Source organism: Chelonia mydas, chromosome 1 (genome assembly GCF_015237465.2).
Source record: "Chelonia mydas isolate rCheMyd1 chromosome 1, rCheMyd1.pri.v2, whole genome shotgun sequence".
In the NCBI taxonomy this organism is placed as follows: domain Eukaryota; kingdom Metazoa; phylum Chordata; order Testudines; family Cheloniidae; genus Chelonia; species Chelonia mydas.
The window spans coordinates 342517919-342544022 of NC_057849.1; the positions used below are offsets into that span (position 1 = coordinate 342517919).

The 26104-nt window shown below is 44.9% G+C and overlaps 1 protein-coding gene across 4 annotated transcripts in view; it reads right to left on the minus strand.

Moving 5' to 3' along the window:
• The window catches only part of NRF1 (nuclear respiratory factor 1), a 105614-nt gene that overhangs the window by 8474 nt on the left and 71036 nt on the right, over positions 1-26104 (minus strand). For 3 of the 4 annotated variants that reach the window (XM_037889414.2, XM_037889416.1, XM_037889418.2), the window contains exon 11: positions 9800-9856. The exons of the other annotated variant lie outside the window; for it this stretch is intronic. In XM_037889414.2, coding sequence (XP_037745342.1) covers positions 9800-9856 — 57 coding nt within the window. The remainder of the gene's footprint in view (positions 1-9799; positions 9857-26104) is intronic. 4 annotated transcript variants of the gene reach the window in all.

A 26104-nucleotide genomic window follows, 5' to 3' on the forward strand; every position in this document is an offset into this window, starting at 1 on the left:
GCAGGCACAGCATGCTAAAGTATCAGAGAGGGTAGTAGAGAACGGGGAAGAAAATTGGCAACACGTGACCTCCCGAAGAAGAAAGAGGAGAACCCATGTACTCCCAATGCAGATAGAGGTAAGAAACTATTTTCAGGCTCTCTACACGGTACTACGGTGGAGAATGGTTTGGAAGAGTCATCTGAGGGAAGGGATCAGAAGGAGACCCCATCAACCGGAAGGTATGGGATGCATTGTCCTAGGGATCGGGGTTCCACGACCACCACTCCCAAGAGGAGGAGACGGGTGGTGGTGGTTGGGACTCCCTCCTAAGGAGGACGGAGTCATCCATCTGCCGTCCAGACTGGGAAACTTGAGAAGTGTGCTGCTTGCTTGGAGCTAGAATTCAGGATGTGACGGAGTGTCTGCCGAGACTGATCAAGCTCTCAGACCGCTACCCCCTCCTACTTCTCCACGTGGGCACCACTAATGCTGCCAAGAACGACCTTGAGCAGGTCACTGTAGATTACGTGGCTCTGGGAAGAAGGATAAAGGACTTTGAGGGGCAAGTCGTGTTCTCATCCATCCTTCCTGTTGAAGGAAAAGGCCCAGGTAGGGACCATCGAATAGGGAGGCAAATGCGTGGTTATGCAGGTGCTGTTGGAGAGAGGGCTTTGGATTCTTTGACCATGGGATGCTGTTCCAGGAAGAAGGATTGCTAGGAAGAGATGGGATCCACCTAATGAAGAGAGGGAAGAGCATCTTCGCAGGCAGGCTTGCTAACCTAGTGAGGAAGGCTTTAAACTAGGTTCGCCCGTGGATGGTCATATAAGCGCAGAGGTAAGTGGGATACCGGTAGGAAACACAAGGAGGAGGGTGCAACAGGAGAGGCCTCCTGATTCATAGTGAGAAAGCAGGGCAATTGGCTAATTATCTTAGGTGCCTGTACATGAACGCAAGAAGCCTGGGAAACAAGCAGGGAGAACTGGAAGTCCTGGCACACTCAAGGAACTCTGATGTGATTGGAATAACAGAGACTTGGTGGGGTAAATCACATGACTGGAGCACTGTCATGGAGGGGTATAAACTGTTCAGGAAGGACAGGTGGGGGAGAAAAGGTGGGGGAGTTGCACTGTATGTAAGAGAGCTCTGTGATTGCTCAGAGCTCCAGTATGAAACCAGAGAAAAACCTGTTGAGAGTCTTTGCGTTAAGTTTAGAGGCGAGAGCAACAAAGGTGATGTCATGGTGGGCGTCTGCCATAGACCACCAGACCAGGAGGATGAGGTAGACAAGGGTTTCTTCAGACAACTAACAGCAGTTTCCAGATCACAGGCCCCGGTTCTCATGGGGGACTTCAGTCACCCTGACATCTGCTAGGAGAGCAATACAGCAGTACACAGACAATCCAGGAAGTTTTTGGAGAGTGCTGGGACAACTTCCTGGTGCACATGCTGGAGGAACCAACTAGGGGCCATGCTCCTCTTGACCTGCTGCTCACAAACAGGGAAGAATTGATAGGGGAATAGCAGTGGGTGGCAACCTGGGCAGCAGTGACCATGAGATGGTCGAGTTCAGGATCCTGACAAAAGGAAGAAAGGAGAGCAGCAGAATATGGACCCTGGACTTCAGAAAAGCAGACTTTGACTCCCTCAGGGAACTGATGGGCAGGATCCCCTGGGATGCTAAAATGAGGGGGAAAGGAGCCCAGAAGAGCTGGCTGTATTTTAAAGAAGCCTTATTAAGGACGCAGGAGCAAACCACCCCAATGTGCAGAAAGAATAGCAAATATAGCAGGCGACCAGCTTGGCTTAACAGAGAAATCTTCAGTGAGCTTAAACACAAAAAGGAAGCTTACAAGAAGTGGAAACTTGGACAGATGACTAGGGAGGAGTATAAAAGTATTGCTTGAGCATGCAGGGGTGGAATCAGGAAGGCCAAAGCACAGTTGGAGTTGCAGCTAGCAAGGGATGTGAAGGGTAACAAGAAGGGTTTCTACAGGTAATGTGGAAAAAGCTGAAGTGCTCAATGCTTTTTTTGCCTCAGTCTTCACAGACAAGGTCAGCTCCCAGATTGCTGCACTGGGCAGCACAGTATGGATAGAAGGTAAGCAGCTCTCAGTGGTGAAAGAGCAGGTTAAGGACTATTTAGAAAAGCTGGACGTGCACAAGTCCATGCAGCCGGATCTAATGCATCCAAGGGTGCTGAGGGCGTTGGCTGATGTGATTGCAGAGCCATTGGCCATTATCTTTGAAAACTCGTTGCGATCAGGGGAGGTCTTGGACAATTGGCAAAAGGAAAATATAGTGCCTATCTTTAAAAAAGTGAAGAAAGAGAATCCGGGGAACACAGACTGGTCAGCCTCACCTCAGTTCCTGGAAAAATCATGGAGCAGGTCCTCAAGGAATCCATTTTGAAGCACTTGGAGGAGAGGAAGGTGATCAGGAACAGTCAACATGGATTCATCAAGGGCACATCATGCCTGATCAACCTGATTGCCTTCTGTGATTGGATAACTGGCTCTGTGGAGATGGGGAGAGCGGTGGACGTGATTTACCTTGACTTTAGCAAAATTTTTGATACCGTCTCCCACAGTATTCTTGCCAGCAAGTTAAAGTAGTAAGGATTGGATGAATGGACTATAAGGTGGATAGAAAACTGGCTAGATCGTCGGGCTCAATGGCTTGATGTCTAGTTGGCAGCCAGTATCAAGCGGAGTCCCCCAGGGGTCAGTCCTGGGGCTGGTTTTGTTCAACATCTTCATTAATGATCTGGATGATGGGATGGATTGCGCCTTCAACAAGTTCACAGATGACACTAAGCTGGGGGAGAGGTAGATATGCTGGAGGGTAGGGAAAGGATCCAGAGTGACCTAGACAAATTGAAGGATTGGGCCAAAAGAAATCTGATGAGGTTCAACACGGACAAGTGCTGAGTCCTGCACTTCGGACGGAAGAATCCCATGCACTGCTACAGGCTTGGGACCAACTGGCTAAGCAGCAGTTCTGCAGAAAAGGACCTGGGGATTACCGTTGACGAGAAGCTGGATATGAGTCAACAGCGTGCCCTTGTTGCCAAGAAGGCTAATGGCATATTGGGCTGCTTTAGTAGAAGCATTGCCAGCAGATTGAGGGAAGTGATTATTCCCCTCTATTCAGCACTGGTGAGGCCACATCTGGAGTATTGCGTCCAGTTTTTGACCCCCCACTGCAGAAAGGATGAGGACAAATTGGAGAGAGTCCAGCAGAGGGCAACACAAATGATTGGGGCTGGGGCACATGATTTATGAGGAAAGGCTGAGGGAACTGGGATTATTTAGTCTGGAGAAGAGAAGAGAAGAGAAGAGAAGAGAGAGGGGGGATTTGATTGCAGCCTTCAACTATCTGAAGGGGGGTTCCAAAGAGAATGGAGCTAGGCTGTTCTCAATGGTGGCAGATGACAGAACAAGGAGCAATGGTCTCAAGTTGCAGTGGGGGAGGTCTAGGTTGGATATTAGGAAAAAATATTTCACTAGGAGGGCAGTGAAGCACTGGAAGGGTTACCTAGGGAGGTGGTGGAATCTCCATCCTTAGAGGTTTTTAAGGCCCAGCTTGACAAAGCCCTGGCTGGGATGATTTAGCTGGGGTTGGACTAGATGACCTCCTGAGGTCTCTTCCAACCCTCATCTTCTATGATTCTATGGGTCAGACCAATGGTTCATCTAGCTCAGTATTCTGTCTCTGACAGTGACCAGTTCCTGAGCTTCCGGGGGAGTGTATAGAACAGGGCAATTTAGAGAGATCCATTTGTCTTCCTTTCCTGGTTTCTGGCAGTCAGAGGTTTAGGTTTGCCCCGAGCATGGGGTTACATCCCTGACTATCCTGGCTAATAACCATTGATGGACCTATCCTCCAGGAACTTTAGTTCTTTTCTGAACCCAGTTATATTTTTGGCCATCACCACATCCCATGGCAATGAGTTCCATAGGTTAGTTGTGGGTTGTGTAAAAAGGTATTTCCTCTTGTTTGTATTAAACCTGTTGCCTATTCATTTCATGGGGTAGGCCCTGGGTTTTGTATTGTGGGAAAGGGTAAACAACACTTGGGTAAACAGTGTTCAAGGTTTAGGTGTACTATGGTTTAGGTTTATAGTGGTTTAGGTATATAGTGGTATAAACCAAGGTTTAGGTATATAGTGCCATTCTGATGTTTTTCGGTCATATTTTCTATCCCTTTCCTAATAGTTCCTAACACTGCCAGTCTTTTTGATTGCTGCTGTGCACTGAGCTGAAGTTTTCAGAGAACTGCCCACAATGACTCCAAGATCTCTTTCTTGAGTGGTAACAGCTAACCCAGAACCCATCTTTATATATGTGTAGTTGGGATTTTCCCTTTAATGTGCATTCCTTTGCATTTATCAATGCTGAATTTCATCTGCCATTTTGTTGCCCAGACACCCAGTTTTGTAAGATACCCCTGTAACTCTTCACAGTAGCTTTGGACTTAATTACCTTGAAAAATTTCAGTATCATCTGCAAACTTTGCCCCTTCACTGTTCACTCCTTTTTCCAGATCATTAATGAGTATGCTGAGCAGCACAAATCCCAGTACAGATCCGTGGGGGACCTCGCTGTTTAACTCTCTCCATTGTGAAAACGGACTATTTATTCCCATCCTATGTTTCCCTGTCTTTTAACCAGTTACTGATCCATGAGAGGACCTTTCCTCTTATCCCATGACTGCTTAGTTTCCTTAAGAGCCTTGGGTAAGCAACCCTGTCAAAGGCTTTCTGAAAATCCAAGTACACTATATCAACTGAATCAGCCTTGTCCACATGCTTGTTGATCCCCTCAAAGAATTCAAACAGATTGGTGAGGCATGATTTCCTTTTACAAAAGCTGTGTTGACTCTCCCACAACAAATCTTGTTCATCTATGTGATTTAGGGTGTCTCCTTTTGGGGGGGGGGGGGAGACTAAATTTGAGATGCTCTACAGGGTCCTAACTGCAAAAAGGGTTGAGCTCCCCATTTCTGAATAGTCAGACCCTAGTGCTAGCCATCCCAAGGCACTTCACAGACATTAGACAGGGAAACTGCTCCATCCAGCATGGTTTGAAAGGACTTGCAAACTTTATTTTGTTTTGTGACCTCAAACCTGCCTTTACATCACCATGTGTCTCTGGAGGAGCCATCCTGGTCTAATCAGGTTAAAAAAGCCAACTCTCTCAAAGATGCACAACAGAGCATAACAGATCTGCCAACAGGTAGGGGATTTTACACAATAACGTGTGAACACCAATGTCGAGGTGCAACAGGGAAGCTTATGGATGGAGCATGAGTATGAATGGGGAAGCCCCAGACACCAACCTGTAAATTATAATGAATATAATGAGGCTTCAGTCCTGCCTTTTCCATGGAACATTAGCCAAACACAACAGCAAACAAAGATGCTACATTTTCCTCCAACAAACTGCAAGGGTCCCAAGGGAGATTACTGCAGCCCTGCAACTACCATAATTAAATAGTTCTTCCCCCCAACCCTCAACAGCTAAGCACTTCAAACTACCTATGTGGATGTCACCCAAGTTATCTGCCATTCAGCTGCCAAATTTTTCCTAGAACTGTTAGTGATTAACTCTTTGCACAGTCCTGGTTCATCTTGTTCTATTTCAATGTGCTCCCCTCAGCTCATTCATAACCACCACAGGAGTGGATTTATCTAAGAGCTCAAAGGCTGGAAAGGGACGGTTGATCTGGTACCCTACACTCTGCATCACTAACACAGCATGTGCCAGGATTCCAAAGAACCACGCATACAAGGGGTTCACCCTTTTCTGGATTAATGTCAACTTATTTAACGTTAATGGGAGCTGCTGGCTATGCGGTATTTTGAAAAATCAAGCTGCATATTTAGGTGCATAAATGTGGACTGAGAGGCCTAACTTTAAACACCCATTTTTCAAGGTCTGGCCTTAGTCTTTTCCTGCACTCTCTTGTTGAGAGCAGATGCCTGCTGTGTGTATTGAGATTAAGTTGCTCTTTTACACATTTATCTTCTGCTGCAATCCACCAACTTCTACCTTTTCTGGCCTGGGGTTAGCATGATCTAAGGCCAAAAATCCCTCTCCTTGGGGGAGAAGCTAGAGCTCAGGAGGAGAAGAGCTGAAGACTTTTTTGGCTTTATTTTTTATATTTTCCAGCCTTTTAACTTTTCTTTTGCCTTCTTGGGAGGGGAAGGATGATCACTTGGGGCTTCCAATCATGAAGATATGGCAGAGAGGGAGCCTTGAGCCCCTGCATTCTTTTTGTCCAATATGAAATCGGAAAAGATGCATAGGGAGTACATCTCAGAAAGAGCTCAGATCTTCCTCCTGGGAAGAGAGTCAGCAAGGATTCCTTGCCAAGTGACTACTACCCACTGGAGAACCTGGGAGACGGCCCTGGAGCTTATTCAATGTGGGATGGATTGGGTGGGGAGATTTTTGGAATTATCTCTACAGAATCCTTGGCTGGAGAGGATAAGCCAGCCTGTTGAGTCTCAAGTACTGAAGAGGACTGACCTGCCCTTGTGAAAGTATCTCCTGAGGAGTCTCTGCTTTTTTGAGGGGGCGGGGGGAATGCAGAGGCCCAAGCAAGTCATCCAAACACACGGTCCTTTGCCATGGCCAAGCATGGATCCACAGGCTGAGAGCAATTGTGGCAAAATACCCCTTCTGTGGCTCCCGAGAGCATCTGTTCATGGGTGGAGCAGGTTGTGGCCCTGGGTGTGCTCTGCCAAGCTATGTGGAAGAGTCTACTCACCGCAGACACACTCCCTCGTTGCTTGGCATGATGCAGTGGCTCTCCTCCTTCGGCGCCCCCTCCCGACAGCTGCTCTGGACCTGCTTTGATCTGCCTCTTCCTGTGACGTGGCTCTTCGGCCAGGTCAATAACAGTCCCACCCTTTCCAGCATGCCAATGGTTCGGCCCAACTTCAGCCCTTGGTTCCAGAGTCATCATGCCCCCTGCCCTAGTAGGGGAACCCAGGCCCGCCCTCTACCCTCAGTTCCAGCCCCAGGGGCTCTGTATAAAACAGAGGAGGAGTGTTCAGACCCCCTGCTGTACATCTGGGCTGCTTCCTACTGTGGCCTGTGGCCGGGCTTTTCTCACAGTCTCTGCCTCTGTTTTATTCTTCTGTTGGTCCCAAAACAAAGGGCAGCCCAAACTACTTATGAGAGACAAAAAGGTCCTGTACCAGGCCTACCTGTCCCAAGGAGGCTCTAGCCCCAGCCAAGCCTTCCTTCCTTCACAGGGCTAGCTCAAAAGGTCTACTCCCTCTCCCAGTCAGCCACCACTGAGCTAGGCTTTTCCTCTGTCTCCCGCCTTCAGGCTTGAAACCTTGCACAGGGGAACTGGGTGGGGCTGACTGGGGCCAGAGGCTCTGATTATCCCCTTCCTGGTCACTGAGGTCTGTATACTTCATCACAAGCTGGGATTGCAAATTCCTTCAGTTAATACTCTCAGGTGGTGTTAGTTAACACCAGGAAGCACTTTAAAAAGGTGTTTTTATTTTGACAATATTCCTTTATTCTGAAATTCTGAGCCTTTACCTTCCTCTTCTGTCATTTTGACCTCGTTCTGATGTATCTGTAAAAACCTTATGTTCTTCTTACTTGATTAAAAAAAAGGGGCTAGGAGAGGAGACAAAGAAGCAGATCGTGTTTTTCCATGGGAAACCAATTTCAAATCCTCAGCTCACGACCCTGTCGGCTAAATTACCTGTCCCTCCCTCACCTCCATATGATGCCGAGGATGAATCTAGAGCTGAATAAGGATACTCAGACCGGCTTGAGTTAGAGGCAAAGCGTGGGCATACTCTGTGTACATTTTTCCCATGCGGCTCTGCTCCTAAGACAGACACTAATGTTGGGCCTCTCTCAAGCAGGGACTGCAAGTTTGCTAAAACCTGGCCAATTTTTGTGCAAGAGAAAGAGAGAGATGTGGCAAATGGAGACGAGGAGACCAAATATGCTTATTTCCACTTGTGATCTAAACAACATTTGAACCTAGGACTCCAGAAGCCTAGTGAACGAACCCACCTTGCTACTAAGCTCCCTCGATCAGCTGGCTTTACAGAACAGAGGAGGGTAAACCTGATAAGATTAGCCGTCTGTATCATGGTCAATTCAAATATATAGGAAACCTAGTTAAAAATACTGAGAAAGAATCATAGTATCTAACTTTTACTAAAGTTAGAAACTTTAAGTTTTGTTTTCTTTTAATGAAATATAAACAGCAGTGGAGGATATTTTAGGTAGCCGGCTAACAGGTGTTATGAGGCCAAAGCTTCCTAGAGAGGGGAAACACCTAATCAGTTGCAGACTAGATTCCTCTGCGGTCCCCAAACAAAGGATGCATCAGATATTAACCTGGTATGTTTGATCTTAGTCAAATGGCCAAGGTACAATATTATAAGTTTTTAAAACTTCTGAAGAGTAATTTAACAGAAAACTATTCTCATTATGTTTTACCATAAATATTTTAATATCACTCCTTCCCTGAAAACTATGTTAATGACAGTGCAGAATTCTACATTCTCTAGTGATTTTAAGGGCAATTGCTATGGAATCCTATTACATTTCTATTGAAATCTACTAGTTTAATCTGTATTAAAGTCTACAGGGCTTTTCCATAAAGTAAAAACTATATCTAAGCTGAATTTAGTTTTACATTTAAAACATCTTTTAGGATCCCATATTCTCTAGAGGGCCTTTGTATAATGGCAGCTGCAAGTTCTGAAGTGTGAAGGGAGAACCGCACCTGAAAGTGATGCTCTATTATTTTGATTTTTAAGGACAAAATCTATTTTAAAATATACATAACAGTAATTTGAAGTCACAACGGCATTTTAAAATGTATTTAAATTCAATTTATTTAAAACAATTTAAAAAAATGCTTAACAGTTATCTCACACTCCAGTTATCTCACACACACACACACACACACCCCCCTGCATTTCTCAAATAGTTTGAGAAGGGAAGGCACCCACTCTTGGGGGCCTACCGTCTTGGTCACCCACCCCACATGGATCATGATGACTGTTAGTGAAATATATGTCATTTGTGTTTATGTATCAAACAGAGAAGTGTATGTACATATGCATTCCATCTGTGATAGACCAGTGAACTCCAGTGCAAGTGAGCGCACTGACACCCACTGGAGTTCACTGGTCTACCACAGGCCAAATGGGATGATCTCTAAGGGACACTGTTTTTTCTACAATGGTCCTCACTGTAATTTCTCGGCACTGACGGGTTGGCTGGGGGGGGGGGGGGGGCGGGGGGGCTTTTCTTTGTATAACTATTATGCACATGCTCTCTAAGATGTAGAATCAGACATCTTGCAAATCAAAATATCACACATACACCCCTCTTGCCCTCACCACAAGTGTTGTTACTTGAGTATATTAGTGAAATATATATTTTGGGCCACTCCTGTCACTCTCATTCCTTTCTTGGGTAGCAATCCCACCAACTTCCGCAGGCATGTAGCCTTAATAAGGATAGCAGGATTGAGCCCTCAGTGTATTAGCATGTGCTTATCTACCCCACACCCATGATTGTTACTCTAATATGTACCTGTGAATTTGACCATACATATGCAAATTTAACACACCCACGGGTACATTTATGTCTGAATTCTACTACTCTTCACTCATAAAAGTGAGAGGAAAAGACAGACAAATGTATCCCTCTTTGCTCTAAGAAATAGCACACGTGATCAGAACACCTACAGAAACAATCCATAACGCCAGCCAGCAGCTTAATCCCAACATTCCAAACTACCACCACAAAAATTAACTCACCTGTGGAATTTTCTGTTAGACTCCACTTGCAACCTGAACAGTCTGCTGCTAGGAAGCCTGACAATAAAATGCAAGTATAAAATGCTGAACAAAGGGCAAAAATATTGCAGGGGGTGGTATAACCAGAATAGCCCATGTACGGACAAGGAATATGCCCTCTTCACTCCACTTGTGAAGGACAACAACTGAACAGAAGTCATTCTTGCCCTTCATGGAATTAAAAGCCATATTCAGTGTCCACATATGGAGTATCACTAAAATATTAGATACGCTAAGACTATATATTTCTAACTATATTTTACATTACATAAACAGTTTAGGGGCAGGGAGTGTGCAATTATTACAGATGATCCCAGGTATTAATACTCTCTATCAGATCATTAGTGAAAACCTTTCACCAGATTTCTTGCTAATATTTAGATCAGTGATATAAATCAGGCCACAGAAAGCCTGACAGGCAGGGGCTGCTGTATGTTCCTAACAGCTATAGTCCCCATCTGTTAATGCTCTCCCCTCCACTCCCAGAGAAAGGGTGCGTGTGAGGTGAAAATGAAACAAAACAAAAAACACAAAAACAAAACAAAACCAGACAGACACATGACCAAAGATGGATGCCAAACTGAGACTTCTCCACATCCCAGAAAGTTCCTAAAATCCAGGTTCTCTCCCCATCTGACCCACCAGTCACTTTAAACAAAAAAGATAGACTAGTCTTGAATAATTTTTTCAAGTTACAACAGACTTAAATCTAAATGAGTTTCAAAAGTTAGGGTACACTTCACACTAGGATCACATATGAACACCAGCATTAGCTCACGCTGTCGAGCATTTAATACGTGAAGGTATAAAGCAACTATTGTTCAGGGAGTAGAGTAATATGTAACCAGATACTCTCTGGGTTCATCTAAAAGATGCCTTTCCGAGCATTTCACTGGCTTGTTCAGCAGTGAACATATTTCTGCTAACACACAGAGCTACATTCATGGCTGACAAACAGGCCAAGATATGCAGGTTCTTTTCTTCACTCACTTTTGTGTGTGTTAGAAATGAAGTAAACCTGTGTTCATCAGTGCAATAGGCTCATGTTAACTGTTCCTTATGGTTAATTGAGTGCCTACGGTTGGTTTTACTTAGAACCCCATTTTGATGTGTTTTCTTAGGCCAATCCAATGGTATTTGATTTAAAGGCAGAAGACGGATATTGTAAAATTGCCATCATGAGGTTCTCTATTAATCCTCACTCAATGGCTCTGAGATCAAATTGGCTCAGTTAACCCGCCAAATAAGGTTTTCCTGCCTGTACTGCAAATTCCGTGTGGAATCCAAAAGCGCACCTGGGGCCTGACTCTTCAGTCATCCTTCCGCAATAAAGGACAATTCTGACTGTGGAACATGAAGGGGAGTGAGATAACATCTTCTACCTCACCCACCTTGTCTCTCTAACATCCTGGGACCGACACAGCCCCAACAACACTGTACACAACTGTGGAGCATGCAGCAGAATCCAGCTCCCTCTCATGGAATTCTACCAGCTCCGTGGGGGTCTTCACTCGGGAACAGAGATGTGTTCTTTTGAGTTTGCTAACTGGAGTCAACTAACGTGAAGTAATCTAGCGAAGGCATGATATGCAAATTGCTTTGTCTTCACTAGGATTTCACTTCATGTTAGTTAACTAACTCGAGTTAAGAACACACTTTTTTCCTTGTGAAGACAAGGTCATTGAGAGAGTCTAAGCTTCCTGCCTTTTCTCCTCCAAAGTAACACCTAAAACTAACACCTATGCCCCCCACCTCCTTCCAATAAAACAGTCCTGATACAATGACCACATTCTGTTCTTTGTTCTGTTATGTGCCGGATTGCCACAGGCTATCCTTTCACTGCCTGTAGACGGTACACTTTTAGGGCAGGAGCCTGTTAGCTGTTTGGCACACATTCCCCACTGTACATGTCCTATGCACCTTCAGCACTGTAAGCAATAAATCAGAGTAAACACATGACTCAAAGCCATAGTAGGTGTAGCATAAGGGACAGTTTTTACAATCAACATCATTTTTTAAAAAGCATTTTCTTGCCTTGTGTCTTTGTTGTGTAACAGGTGGAGACTATTTATTTTTGGTACGCTACTGCCTTTGGCAGATTACTGCTATTTAACTCTGCATATCTGTTGATAAAAAAGGGTTTAGAGGCTGGGACTGATGACTAAAACATACACTTGTGTGTCATAAGCCACACACATCACAGGTTTTACTGAGTGTGGTTAGCTAGTATGGTACTAAGAAATTCTTGGGCGCGTGTTCACCTCAAGAGGGATCCACACAGACAAATACTCAAAGAAGAATTAAGCAGCCCCTTCCATAAGAGGCCTGTTTGTTCTCTACCTCACGGCAGTGGTTCTGAATCACAGGTACATTTACCTCTGGGGCTACACAGATGTCTTCCAGTGAGTACTCAGCTCATCTAGATCAGTGCTTCTCAACCTGGAGGCTGCAACCACCAGAGGGAGGAGGGGTGCGGTGCGGGATGGCTTTAGGGGTGGCAAGCAGGATCCCACAAAGCTAAGTTACATGCTTCAGCTCTGGGCGGCGGGACTTGGGCTTCAGACAAGGCTCACAAGTGAAAAACAGGTTCAAGTATCACACTAAAATGTAAGTACAATATTTATATTCCAATTGATTTATTTTATAATTATGTGGTAAAATGAGAAAGTCAGCACTTTTTTCAGTAATAGCGTGCTGTGACCCTTTTGTATTTTTATGTCTGAGTTTGTAAGCAAGTAGTTTTTAAGTGAGGTGAAACTTGGGGTATGCAAGACCACTCCTGAAAGGGGTACAGTAGTCTTGAAAGTTTGAAAACCATTGCCTTAAGGGACAACAGAACAGTTTAAAAATTCTGGTTGATACAGGAACAGAAAGAAGTAACTCCCAGTGTTGAAGAAATAATTCTGTTATAAATATTGACAGGTAACATTTTCAAAAGCTCAATGTCTTAGAAGCCCAAGTTCCATTTTCAAAAGTGAGATAGCACTTTTAGAATCTAATTCCTATATTGCATTTAGACTTCCTGAGCGCCTGTCATATCCGAAATGGGACTTAATGTGTTTTGAAGTTCTTACCCAAGAATCTCAGTACAAATGCATTTTTTAAGATGACACATTGTGATTTAAAAGCTAGCAGTGGGTTAAATTCATTGAGGATGTAACTCCATTGACTTGTTGACTCCAGTGACTTCAAGGGAGTTGAACCAGAACTTAGACAAAACAATCTACAAGATCACTGCCAATTTGGCTTGACCTATACTGAAAGTAAACACCCATGATTTCAGAGGTTAAGGGGCAACAGAGCATGAATACAGCTGCAATAAAATATATACATTTACATTCTAAACCACAATGAACACACGGTTTTGTGCACATCAATCAGCATCTGCTAGAGCTTGAAAATACACAAAATTTGTTTTAGCAGGGGAGAAATTGGATGGCTCAGGGGAATAGAAAATAAGAGCCTCTCACCGACAGGTCTCCTGTTCAAATCTGTCCTAGCCAGTCGTAACAGATGGCCATTTCTGAAGGCTGTTCAGTAACTTATGAACTGAGGGACTGTCTCAGTCAGTTTCCTAGTGGACAACTTGTCCATGTCACAAACACATGCTGTTGGCATTTTTGGCAGATCCAGTGGAGAAGCAAAAGATGATATAGGCAGGTAACAACTACTCTCTACCTGATAAAAGGAGCTCCCGCCAGAAGAGGGTTGAATCAGATCAATGGGATCGTATGTAGGAAGATCATGCTGCAGCTGCCTTTGCGACACCTATTCTCAGAGTCTCAACAACTGAAGATTAGACAACTTAGTTCATGATTGCCTCCTGCGCTTTGTTCCTTGTAAGCAGGATCCTATGAATATTTACGAAGCTTCCCCTGGAAGATGCTTTGAGTTTGCTGACTAAAATCACCGGGGGAGGTAGAGAGGAGGAAATTGAAGGATCCTCAGAACTCCAAGACCAGGAGGAGCCACACACATTCTCTCCTTGAAACGGAGAGAAAATTACTGTGATCTCAAGACCAACTATGGGAATAGTAAATGGTGCCATGATCAATTCTGAACAAATTCCAAGCTAATGTCCTTTCTCTGGGTCTCCCAGTGTCTCTGTGCTTTAGCCTAGGAGCTCTTGGGGCAAGGACTTTCTATCAGCATAGGGCACGCTGTCAGCACTTAATTGGTGTGGAATCCAAGACACCATGTGTACAGCTGTTATTTTGTAGAACATTCTATAGTCTAGGAATAGCAGCTAGTGAGTAGTCTCCCTGGCAGAGAGGGCTATTTGAGAGTCCACAGAAGAAGAGTTATGTAGGATAGAAAGTTACCTCAAGAGTTATTTCTGCCCAGGAATAAATGAAGCCAAAGGAGTTCATTCTCAGTGAGGTGAGGATGGAGTCAAATTCAGATCTAGGCCTGCCCTTTACTGGAAAAGATCCAGGGGAAACTACTTTAGGAGCAATCGCTTTTTGCATCTTGTAATTTATTTTGCAGCTTCACACTGACTCAAAACCCCTTGTGCCCCCTCCACTGTGAGAGAGAAAGGGTTGCACAGCGACATCTGGAACTGCTCCAAGCGCACTGCCCTCCTGACGGACTTGAGCAGCCAAGTAATTAGCACCCCTGTGCCATAGTAAAGCCCTATTTCCTGTCCAAGCGCGTTGCACGCGGAAGCCTGACCCCCAAGGGGAAGACAGGCTCCTGGGGAGGGGCTTGAGTGGCTGTGTCATGCAGCCACAGATAGAATGTGTAAAGGTGGGTGGGCGGCAGTAGAAGTCGCCGCCCCAAGCCTTGTGTTCTCATGCCAAAGTCTGCAGTGCAGAAAAATAGGCCGATTCCTCTTGCAATCTTCCTACACAGCTGGTTACTGCCTGCGGATTACTGCAGTCACATGAGCTGCTTTACAGCAAAGCCCAGCTGTCTTCATGAGCTGAGAAGGTCACTGGGAAGACACCCGGCTCGAGAGAGAAACATGCTGCCCTCCACAGGGCAGCTGAGGGCATGATTTGCTGCCAAAGGCAACAAGGGGCAGCAGCATTAACATTCCCCTCCTGGTCACAGGGCAAGAGAAAAATGGCTTCACATTCAAGCCTGTCATCGTGACCCACCCAATGACAGAAGAGAGCAAGTATTTGCCACCTATGTCAGTCTCACCCCATTCATTTGCTGGGCTGCAATGGGGGGGCGGGGGGGGGAGGAGCACAAGATGGTGGATTTGCCAGGAAGTGACAGAATGGTCAAGCTGGAATTTGCCAGTGGCTATTCCCAATTTGCATTTAGGATTTGAAAAATCGTATCAGATGACTGCTCCATAAAGTCTGGGGACTCTGTCTACAGCAGAGGCCAGTACTTGGTGATTCAGACAAAGGCCACACACTGTGTTAACTAGCCATGCTGTACACTGGGGTGGCAGAACATTCCTTCCTGACCCCTGTCATGATCTGCTGACACCTTGAGGCATGCGGACTGATCACTCCTTTCTTAGCACAAGTAGCTAGAAATGTTATCCAGCCCCTTTTCAAAGCCAGCAGCAGCGCTTGACTCTTTAGGGAATAGCAACTAAAGGATGAAAGTGATACGTTCTATAAAAGCAGAAGCACAAACGTCCTGTGTGACCAGCTCATAAAATTAACTCCCAAACACAAGCTGTCTTCACCACTATGCCATGCACACCGTTTTAGGGCCCCACCTCTAATCCTTACTCACAGGAGTACTTCCATTGACTACAGTGAGATAGCTCACATGGGTAAGGGCTACGAGATTGGGCTCTTATTTAAGTCCTAGAGGCACAAGGTTTTTAAATCAGTCTGTGCTGCAGACTACATGATGAAGGCTACACTGACTGGGCCTTACTCTTTCTGGGGCGAAAGAGGAAGACTGGGTCTGACTCCACTGTGAAGGAACTTCAATTACCATACATGTCAAGGCTATTCCTCTCTTAAAGGGACAGATGTACAAACACGCTTCAGTGCTTGAAATTAAATTAAATAGAAATTTATTTGGGAAAGCCCCTGTTTGCAGCTTAACTTACAAGGGATTTCTTCTGCCTGCAGGGGACGTTTATAGGAGGAACCGTCTCACTTCGTAAGATGCCTTATACAGTTACAACAGCTTGCTGGGATTTGAGCCAGCTTCCCATTTGGATCAAATTGCATCCCTCTGCCACTGACATCCATTAAGAGCGAGCCTGTAGCTCAAAGCTGCCCTCAGGTTCGACTATTTTTCTCCCACCAAAGAAAACCCCCATAACATTTTCTAATGGACTCTTTACTCTTTTCCTAAAAACAGAGGGTGCCCAAACTTTGCCCAGCTAATAGCCCTGTGGGCAACCTGCCAGGATTCCGAGAGCCATGCCCTAGTTGCGTCAAAAAATTCAGAGTGCAGCCAGCCTCATCAGAAACAGAGAGGCACAGAGATGGTAGAGCCCCTCCTGATTGGAACTGATTCAGGGTAACCACAGGCTGCACATCAGTGTCCTGTGGGCCACGGTTATACCTCAGCATCACTTCAGTCAACTCTGCCTTCAAGGGAAGAGTACGGGTAGAAAAATGATAATGCAGCTAAGGGCATACAAGGCCCAGAAGAAGGCTCTCAACATGTGGTCTGAGGGAAAATCTGCTTCTCCCAGGAATTATATCAGCCACCATGGAGACTGAAACTGCACCAAAAGGACCAGCAGCAGCAGGTGCTACTTCACTTCCCTCTATGCAGGACCCAGACACCACAGGATCAGCAGGGATCAGAGAGCACAAGGACCAAAAGGTCCCCCTCCCTCCAAGTCTCCCTCTTGTGGGCTGGCACTCCCTTAGATACCTCACCAGCTGTCTGTTCATGGAGGCAGCTTGACTAGGCCCCTGAACAAAGGAGGGGGCTACTGCAGTACTTGTTCAAGGCTGCCTGATGACTGATGACAGAGGATGGTGAGCAAGGAACTTTGGACAGTGAGAGTGGTGGAGAAGATTGAGTGAAGGGGCACTTTTTTGCATGGTGGCTGCTATCAGAATGGAAGCTCTTTGGGGGCAGGGACTGTGTCTTCCTACATGTTTGAGGAACCCTGAGCATATTTTGGCCATTGCCACAAGCAAAAAATATATGTTTGTAATCATATTTGGCATCAGAGTCAGGAACAGAGCCCCCCCTTTCCTAAAAGTGCGTAGAGCAGAGAGAGCTTGGCTGGAATTTAAGGAGCAGCTTTGGGGCTGATCTTGTTCTGCTGCCAGTTAGACAAATCCTGCTCTGAACTTGTAAGCCAGGCAAAATGACTCTGGATGCCATTGCTGTGAGAAAGGGAGGGGATGCACCACTGGCTGCTTTGCGGACTATAATTGCGTTTACAACAAAGTGCAGTGCAGCCCAAGCACCGCAAAGCAAATTGCCCTTTGTTATTTAATTAGTGCAGCTCATCAGGATGACACCATCCAGCCCCACCCTTGGGGGGGAAGCAGTAATGCTACCTTTTCTACATCGTTGAGCACTCACAGCTCCCTGTGGTCACAACTGTTTGAAAATGGACCCACGCGGTCCTGAGACTGGGATGTTCAGCTGAGGGGCTTTTTTCTTTGTAAGCGTTTGTCCATCTAGCTCTGTCTCTCCACATGACACCGCGTGGTGAGACATGCCAACTCAATAGTCTGTCATTCCCCACCCCCAAATAAGGCTGTTCCCCCATAATCACTCCTCCTCAGGCAAAAGCCTGAGACTGACTTGTCAAAGTTGCCTAAGTGAGTTAGGCACCCAAATCCCACTGTAATTCAACAGGATTTGGACACGTAACTCTTTCAAGCAACTTGGGAAAATCAGAGCGCTACTGACACAGGGTGCATCGTCATTAGGAAGAAAGGAGTCGCGCTGAGGAGCCAGAACTCTTTCTGGCGTGATCGCACAGAAATGGTGGTTACATTTAGGGAGTGGGAAGCAGAACTGCTTTTAAATCTCGCGGCAGAAATGAAACCCACAAGCTGCGATTTTTAAGATGCAAATAAAACTAGAGGCCCAAGTAGATGCCGAGGTCTCGCTGAGATCAGTGCGCTCTCCTCCAGCTCAGAGCAAAGGGGAACATATTGCAGTGATGATGAACGAGGAGGGTTGCTGTCTATTTCTTTAAATGTAATGTTAATGCCTTGTAATCAGCTTTAATTTTTAAACAGACCCAGCCCTCCTGTCCATTTCCCCTAATTCATGACACGTGGAAGGTAAATGGCCCTGTGCTTAAACCAGGACAGCATCAGCTGTGACAGCTGGAGGGACTGTAAGTCTCAACTGCCTGATAATAGGAGTGGATGTCAAAACTCTTTGGGGGAGTGGGGGGGGGACCAGGGAGGGCAAGGGAGGTAGGGGAGATGCTACAAGGTCATCAGGGAGCTGGGAAGCAATGTTTTCAGATAAGGTATATAGTTCACTGCACTGATGGGAAAGTCTGCAAGGGGACGCATGGGGGGCGCGGGCACAGTCACCCCCCCCCCCCCCGATTTACTGCTTGGCTTGTACTGAGCATGCTCAGTAACATTGCTGAAGCCGGCTGCCCTCACTCTGCCCCCCCACTATCGGCAGGGCACGGGTCACCCCAAAGATACTAGAGATGCTCCAAGCAGCATTCAAGCTGAAAGGGGGCTTAGTGGGGACTCCCAACTGCTGACAGTTCACCCTCCTCTGTGGAAACTTGTAAACCATCGATAGCTCACAGAGATGCCTCTGAGAAGCAAGGGATGTGTGTCTTTAAAATGTACCAGATTGCACCCAATAGATAATTAAACACAAATCCAAGCAAGAGATGACTACAGATGTCCCTATAGGGCCAATCCCTCTCTCCTTGCAAATGACTCAATTCAAACCCAGGTTGCAGAGATAAAAAGGGCAGCCTGAGAATTCAAGGGAGCTGCTGCGACAGAGTCATTTGTGTGACAGAAGCATCCAAACTGCAGGTGACACTCCCCACTCCCACCAAGCTGATGACAGTGGAAAGAAGAAAATGGAAGCGGGTATATCAGTTGCACTTTCATCCAAGGATCTCAAAGCACAGCATAGGCCTTTAAGACAACATTCCCCCAGGCAGGTATTACACCCAGAGTAAAAACGAGGCACCCAGAAGGTAAGCGACTTGCCCAAGTTCACATAGTGGGAGAGCTAGGAATGGAACCTAGGCTTCCAGCTCCAGTCCCTGCTCTAACCACTAGACAAAACCTCCCTCCCTGTTGAAATCAAGACCTTAGGAAAAGCTTGCTTAGATCGTGCGAGCCTGCAATGTGCCCATGCTTGTTCTTGGGGGACCAAGATATTTGGATTAAAGGAGAAAGCAGGCATCCAGGGCAGTACACAATCGAGTTTTCGGCAAGGCTATTTTTAGCCCCAGTTGGTGGGCAGACACATATTAATGGCAGCAGCCATCTCATCACCAGTCCTATCCTGTCAAAGCAAAGGAGCGCAGCGCCCGGCACAGCCCAGTGCCAAAAAGCCAGCCGAAGATGGGGGTGCAGTCAGCGCTGGCAAAGATTAATGCTCAACAGCAAGTTAGGGCAGTGACAGGAGGAACATGCAATCCAACATCCTGGGTTTTAAAGTGGCAGCGTTTGCCTTGCAAAGGGGAGCAAACATTGTTCTGTGCTAGCAGGGCCCAGCAACATGTAAACAAGAATGGACGGTGCTAGTGGAATAGGGATCCCAGCCACTGAGTGCAATGAGTGTGGCAGTTCTCAGGCAACAATGCTTCCCACCCTCAGACCAGAGCATCAAAAGGCCCAGTCAGAGCTAATCTTTCACTGAAGTGCTGGGAGTCACTTTGGGAGGGAGAGGAAGCAGGCAGCACTGAGCCATTTGCCACATGTGATCAGAAGACTGCAATTCCTTCATCATGCAAGAAGCAACTTCCTGTTTACCTTGTGGTTTCTCCTGGTTTTGGATGCCAGCGGGGAAGGAGTGCAAGCATGGAGTGAGCGAGCATATGCAGAAAGTAGCCAATGCAAATCTTGCCAGTCATTTGACAAAGAAAATGCTGGCCCCTCCCATCTTCTGGTCCATTCAGAAGCCATCTGCTACAATCATCTTCTGTGCCCCTTCTTCAGACCATGTTTGAATCCCCCTGCCTCAATGCATCAAATTCAAACTACTACTTCTCAGACCCTACAAGAACTCTTTCCCCTGTCTTGTCCACGTATCTCTAATTAAGCCATTCCCCCGCTTCACTCAACACCCCATTTGGGCAATTTTCCCTGAAATCGAGACTTACAAGGGAAATATATTTTTAAAAGGTAGTTTGGCGTTTACACCAGATTAATGTGCAAGTTTCCCTTCATTTTTCATTGTGCAACGGGCCACCACAATAACCAGATCATCAGTGCTCTACACCTCCTTGCCCCTGAGGCATTCAAAGGCAAACACGGGTAATTTCTCATTCTACAAGTTTGTCCTACGTATTAGTCCCTTGATCTTTATTTTCATTCCGTAAGTCTTTGGGTGATAAACACAGTGGGCCCCAGGCTCCTTTCCCACCATTCCTTTCCCTGATACACTTTGAATTGTAACTGTTTGTACAGAGCGTGACAGGACCCTAACTCTCCCCACATGTCTGGAGGTCCACCTGCTGCACTCACATGCTCTCCTGGGTCTCATCGGCATAGCCCTTTACACGGTGGCAGAAACAGGCTTCCACCTCGTGGCTGTTCCTTAGTTTGATCTTGCCCAGGAAGTACAGATCCCTCAAGCAAGCCGAGGAAATTTGCTGCATTTCATCTGATTTTTGTATCTCAATCGCATCGCTAATTGCCATCACGTGGTGATAAGAAGCTGCAAGTGCCTGCCCCTTTGAAATGAGAAATACCCATCTAAATGCCTGTTTACCCTACGCTAATTTGTGAGGCATGCTTCTATACAGATGCCTGTTTCCTTTGTTTGCAAAAGCACAGGGCTCGATAATCCCCCTTTGCTCACGTCAAACAGGCCTAATGCTCTCTCCCTGCTTTCATCACAGCCCGATAATCCTGCCTCGCCCTCGCCGGTAAGCCTGTCTCACTTCGGTCATGCTGAAAATTGTTACTGAGAAATTTACATCTCTTTGGCAGGCTCATCTTCATTCCCATCTGCACCCAGGACAGAAAACCAGCAGAAAAATTAGCATGATTAGCTGTCCTTCTAGCCAAACAGATGCCTAGACTGGAAAAGCAAAGGGTCTACATGTCAGAACTGAGAGGCACCAGCAAAGCTATAAGTGGAATGGAAGAGCAGGGGATGCTACCAGTCAGGATTGAGGTGCATCAGCAGAGATCTTTGGGGGGGGTGGAGATGCACATTGGCTGCACCCAGCTCAAGGCAGTGTAATTAGTTCCCCAGTTTTCCCTTAGCTATCTCTCTCTAAGATCAGTGCAAGCTTCCTTCCTGACAGCCCCAACTCTTTCCCCTGCTCCCAACCTCATGCGTTCTTTTAATCCACCCTCTTTAGCTGGGAATCCGTACAAGTTAACTCATACAACCCTTCCTCTTCTTCCAGACTGCTGAAAAAGCCATTTATTCTGCAAAGCCTTCCAGCTGTAATGACCACTGGCCACTCTGTGTTTGTAAATTGTTATATAATGGACCCACTGATGCTATTAGACTAAGCTCTGTGGGGCAGTGATTCTGGTCTGCCTTTGGCATATTATACCTCCTGGCTAAGGCTGTGTACAGTTATGGCCCTCTATAAATAATATGTAGGTACAAAATTCTCCAATATTTAAAAATGAAGCCCCATTGAGATGATCTCAAGCCCCAGATCCATTTAAAAAGGGAGGCTGCAACGTGAAGAGATCCAGTCAATGGAAACTGCACTGCCCGGCAGTGCTGCAGTCTCTCCTTCCCGACAGTCTTCAAGAGTCTGTCTCCCTGTCCCTATCCATCTAAACTAGGGCTGTTGATTAATCGCAGTTAACTCTCACGATTAACTAAAAAAATTTAATCATGGTTAATCGCAGTTTTAATCGCATTGTTAAACAATAGAATACCAATTGTAATTTATTAAATATTTTGGCTTTTTTTACATTTTCATATACATTTTATTCTGTATTGTAATTGAAATCAAAGTGTATATTTTTTATTTTAAATATTTGTACTGTAAAAATGATAAAAACAAAAGAAATAGTATTTTTCAATTCACCTCATACAAGTACCATAGTGCAATCTCTGTCATGAAAGTGCAATTTACGAATGTAGATTTTTTTTTTTGAGGGTACATAACTGCACTCAAAAACAAAGCAATGTAAAATATCAGAGCCTACAAGTCCACTCAGTCCTACTTCTTGTTCAGCCAATCGCTAAGACAAACCAATTTGTTTACATTTACAGGACATAATGCTGCCCTCTTCTTATTTACAATGTCACCTGAAAATGAGAACAGGCATTTGCATGGCACTTTTGTAGCTCGCATTGCAAGGTATTTATGTGCCAGATATGCTAAACGTTCGTATGCCTCTTCATGCTTCGGCCACCATTTCAGAGGACATGCTTCCGTGCTGATGATGCTTGCTAAAAAAAACAATGCATTAATTAAATTTGTGACTGAGCTCCTTGGGGGAGAATTGTATATCCTCTGCTCTATTTCACCCACATTCTGCCATATATTTCATATAATAGCAGTCTCGGATGATGACCCAGCACATGTTGTTTATTTTAAAAACACTTTTACTGCAGATCTGACAAAACGCAAAGAAGGTACCAATGTGAGATCTCTTAGGATAGACACAGCACTCGACCCAAGATTTAAGAATCAGAAGTGCCGTTCAAAATCTGAGAGGGACGAGGTGTGGAACATGCTTTCAGAAGTCTTAAAAGAACAACACTCTGATGTGGAAACTACAGAACCCGAACCACCAAAAAAGAAAATTAACCTTCTGCTGGTGGCATCTGACTCAGATAATGAAAATGAACATGCGCCGGTCCGCTCTGCTTTGGATTGTTATCGAGTAGAACCAGTCATCAGCATGGACGCATGTCCTCTGGAATGGTGGTTGAAGCATGAAGGGACCTATGAATCTTTAGCACATCTGGCACGTAAATATCTTGCGACGCCAGCTACAACAGTGCCATGAGAACGCCTCTTCTCACTTTCAGGTGACATTGTAAGCAAGAAGCAGGCAGTATTATCTTCTGCAAATGTAAACAAACTTGTTTGTCTGAGTGATTGGCTGAACAAGAAGTAGGACTGAGTGGACTTGCAGGCTCTAAAATTTTACATTGTTTTATTTTTGAATGTGTTATTTTTTGTACATAATTCTATATTTGTAAGTTCAACTTTCATGATAAACAGATTGCACTAGAGTACTTGTATTAGGTGAATTGAAAAATACTATTTCTTTTATTTTTTTAAATGCAAATACTTGTAATCAAAAATATAAAGTAATCACTGTACACTTTGTATTCTGTTGTAATTGAAATCAATATATTTGAAAATATAGAAAACATCCAAAAATATTTAAATAAACGGTATTTATTCTCTTATTGTTTAACAGTGTGATTAACCGCACGATTAATCGCTATTTTTTAAATAGAGATTAATTTTATTAACTGCTTGGCAGCCCTAATCTAAACACAGGCTTGGTCAGGCTCCTGCTACCAGCTACTCACCTCCACGTGAATTAAACTGCTTCCCCTTCCACATGCTAGCAGGTGTTTAACCTTGCCCTACGCTTGCAATGCAGTCCATTTTCTCCTATCAGAGCCCTTTCCAATTCCAGCCAACTTTACACACAGATGTCACGTCAGCCCCATTTGCCTGTCTAGATATCACAATATTTTCTTTCCAATTATTTAAGAACACGGCATTTGAGGCAACAGCTCAGACTGTTGGGTCATCAGCTCCAGTATCCTGACTGACAATACCAGGTACTCAGAAGAAGGAGAAACCCATCATGCACTTAGACAGTTTTCTCTGCAGTGAAGCAGGAGATTTGATTTCCCTTAGCTATAAATGTTACTGCTCATAAGATTATCCACAGCCCTTTTTCAGTCCAGCCACAGTACCGGACATTCTACCTCTGGCAATACTGAATTCAGCTCTAGTTCCTGGGGTGTCTAAGTACAAAGAGAAGTTTCCCCTTTATAATCAGCCTGTTTCTCCTGGAATACAGGTATCACCTCCTGACAGTAGATGGAAAAACAACAATATAATGGATGGACATAACACAACCAAACAAGGAGGGAAGAATTACATCTAATGGCTGAAATAAAGGAATAGGAGTTAGGACACTTGGGTTCTATTCCCTGCTCTGTCAATGACTCTCTGTGTGACCTTGGGCAAGTCAGTTAAACTCTATTGTCTCCATTTAGCTATCAATACAACAGGGGTAACAACCTTCACACCACCACCTCCCTGAGAGGTATGGAAGTCAATGTTTGTAAAGTGCTTTGGCATCCTGGCATGATAGGTGCTAGAGAAGGGTAAAGGATTTTTAGAGAGGAACATTTCCTGGAAATATTAGTAAGTTCAGTCTTTGTTAGAATCAACTGGGCAAGGAGAATTTGTGGGTTAATTCAGCCGCTGATCTAAGATATCTTCCCCTTCTCCTTGCTGCAGCCAATCACATCCAATCACTCACATTTAATCTCCCACGGATGGAATTGCATTCTAACAGCTTATACTGATTGGCTGCATCAGATGAGTAAATGTTTATACCCCATCAGATCCTTACTCTGAAACCAGGGGAGAACTCAGACTAAAAAAGGTTTCAGAGTAACAGCCGTGTTAGTCTGTATTCGCAAAAAGAAAAGGAGTACTTGTGGCACCTTAGAGACTAACCAATTTATTTGAGCATAAGCTTTCGTGAGCTACAGCTCACTTCATCCGATGAAGTGAGCTGTAGCTCACGAAAGCTTATGCTCAAATAAATTGGTTAGTCTCTAAGGTGCCACAAGTACTCCTTTTCTTTAGACTAAAAAAGCTAGATGCATAGGGTGGAGAAGGGTGAAACAAATTTTGAATGACAATACGGAAGCTGAAAATTCCTCTCCCTTGTCTAGAGATGGAGGGCAGACAGCGGGAATTGATATCAAAGTCGCCTTCCATCCCTACAGGGAGACGTATTAGCTGATTACATAATAAAACTAACTGCATGGTGCTTCCAAGTACTACTGCAGAGACAAAGACCTTCCCTTTAATGCCACCAGAGATTACAGCAATCAAAGAGGAGAGGAAACAAGGGGAGGGATTGTGGGTGAGGTTCTGCGCAGAGGAAAATGCCGCAAACAACAGTCTCTTTCCTAAATGCATTGTAAATCCCATCTGATTTCAAAGTCTGCTGTAAAAACTATCTTGCATTAAAATGATTTTAATGCTGGATGAATGAGGTAGAGTGACTCAGATCCTGAGGCGGGTGGGAGGAACTGTCCAGAGGAATCCAGACCATGAAAGCACTTTGGGAACAGACCGAAGGGAACATGCCTGACAGATTTGCTAACCCACTTTTTATTCCTAAAGGGACACCAATGTGCTTTTCTAAATCTGACTGATTATAAAACCTTCCTGGAAGCTTGAAAACAACAGGTCATTTCTTTCTGGGCCCTTGTATTGACGAACACGGATTCCCTACAACCTTCGCACCAGGTTGCTGATGGAGCACTACCCACACAATTCTGTGGCTCCTTTTATGTTCTGGAGGGCAATAGCATCCTCAAGTAAGTTAACAGTTTTAGAAACAGGGTTTGCAGGTTAATTTGTGCTCCCCCTTCAGGCTGGTTGACTCCATAGCAACAAAGCTAAATGCACCATTAGTGAAAGTTGCTATTGTTTTTTCCATTGTGTTCTTTGACAATAGAATGGTGATGTTTTAGATCATAAAGAACATTCCTAACCAATTATTTCAAGGTAGGTCAAATATGAGGCAACTATTAAAGGAGCTGCATTAGGTATGGAACAGACCAAAAGACAACGGCCATCACTTTGCAACCTGGTAATCCACTACTTTTTCCTTTGGCATTTATAATATTTAAAATAGTCCAATCCTTTAAAGCTGCATTTCCTTATAACTGAACACATGCCACACAGTTCTTAGGTGCAGACAGGTAAACATAACTTCAATTGCATTATCAAGTCTTTTTAATAACTAATGCCTTTCATCCCTGAATTTGGTCAGCAATGCTTTGTTTACCTTGGCAGCTGAGCAAAGGCATAACAAGACCATGGGACAGTTACATGTGGCTAGTTAGTATTAGCTACAAATGCTGATATTTGCCTAGGACAGAGGGACTCTGATTAGGGTCTCTAGGCACTCTGATAATATTAATAACCACTACCACAGCAACAATTGTGGTTGG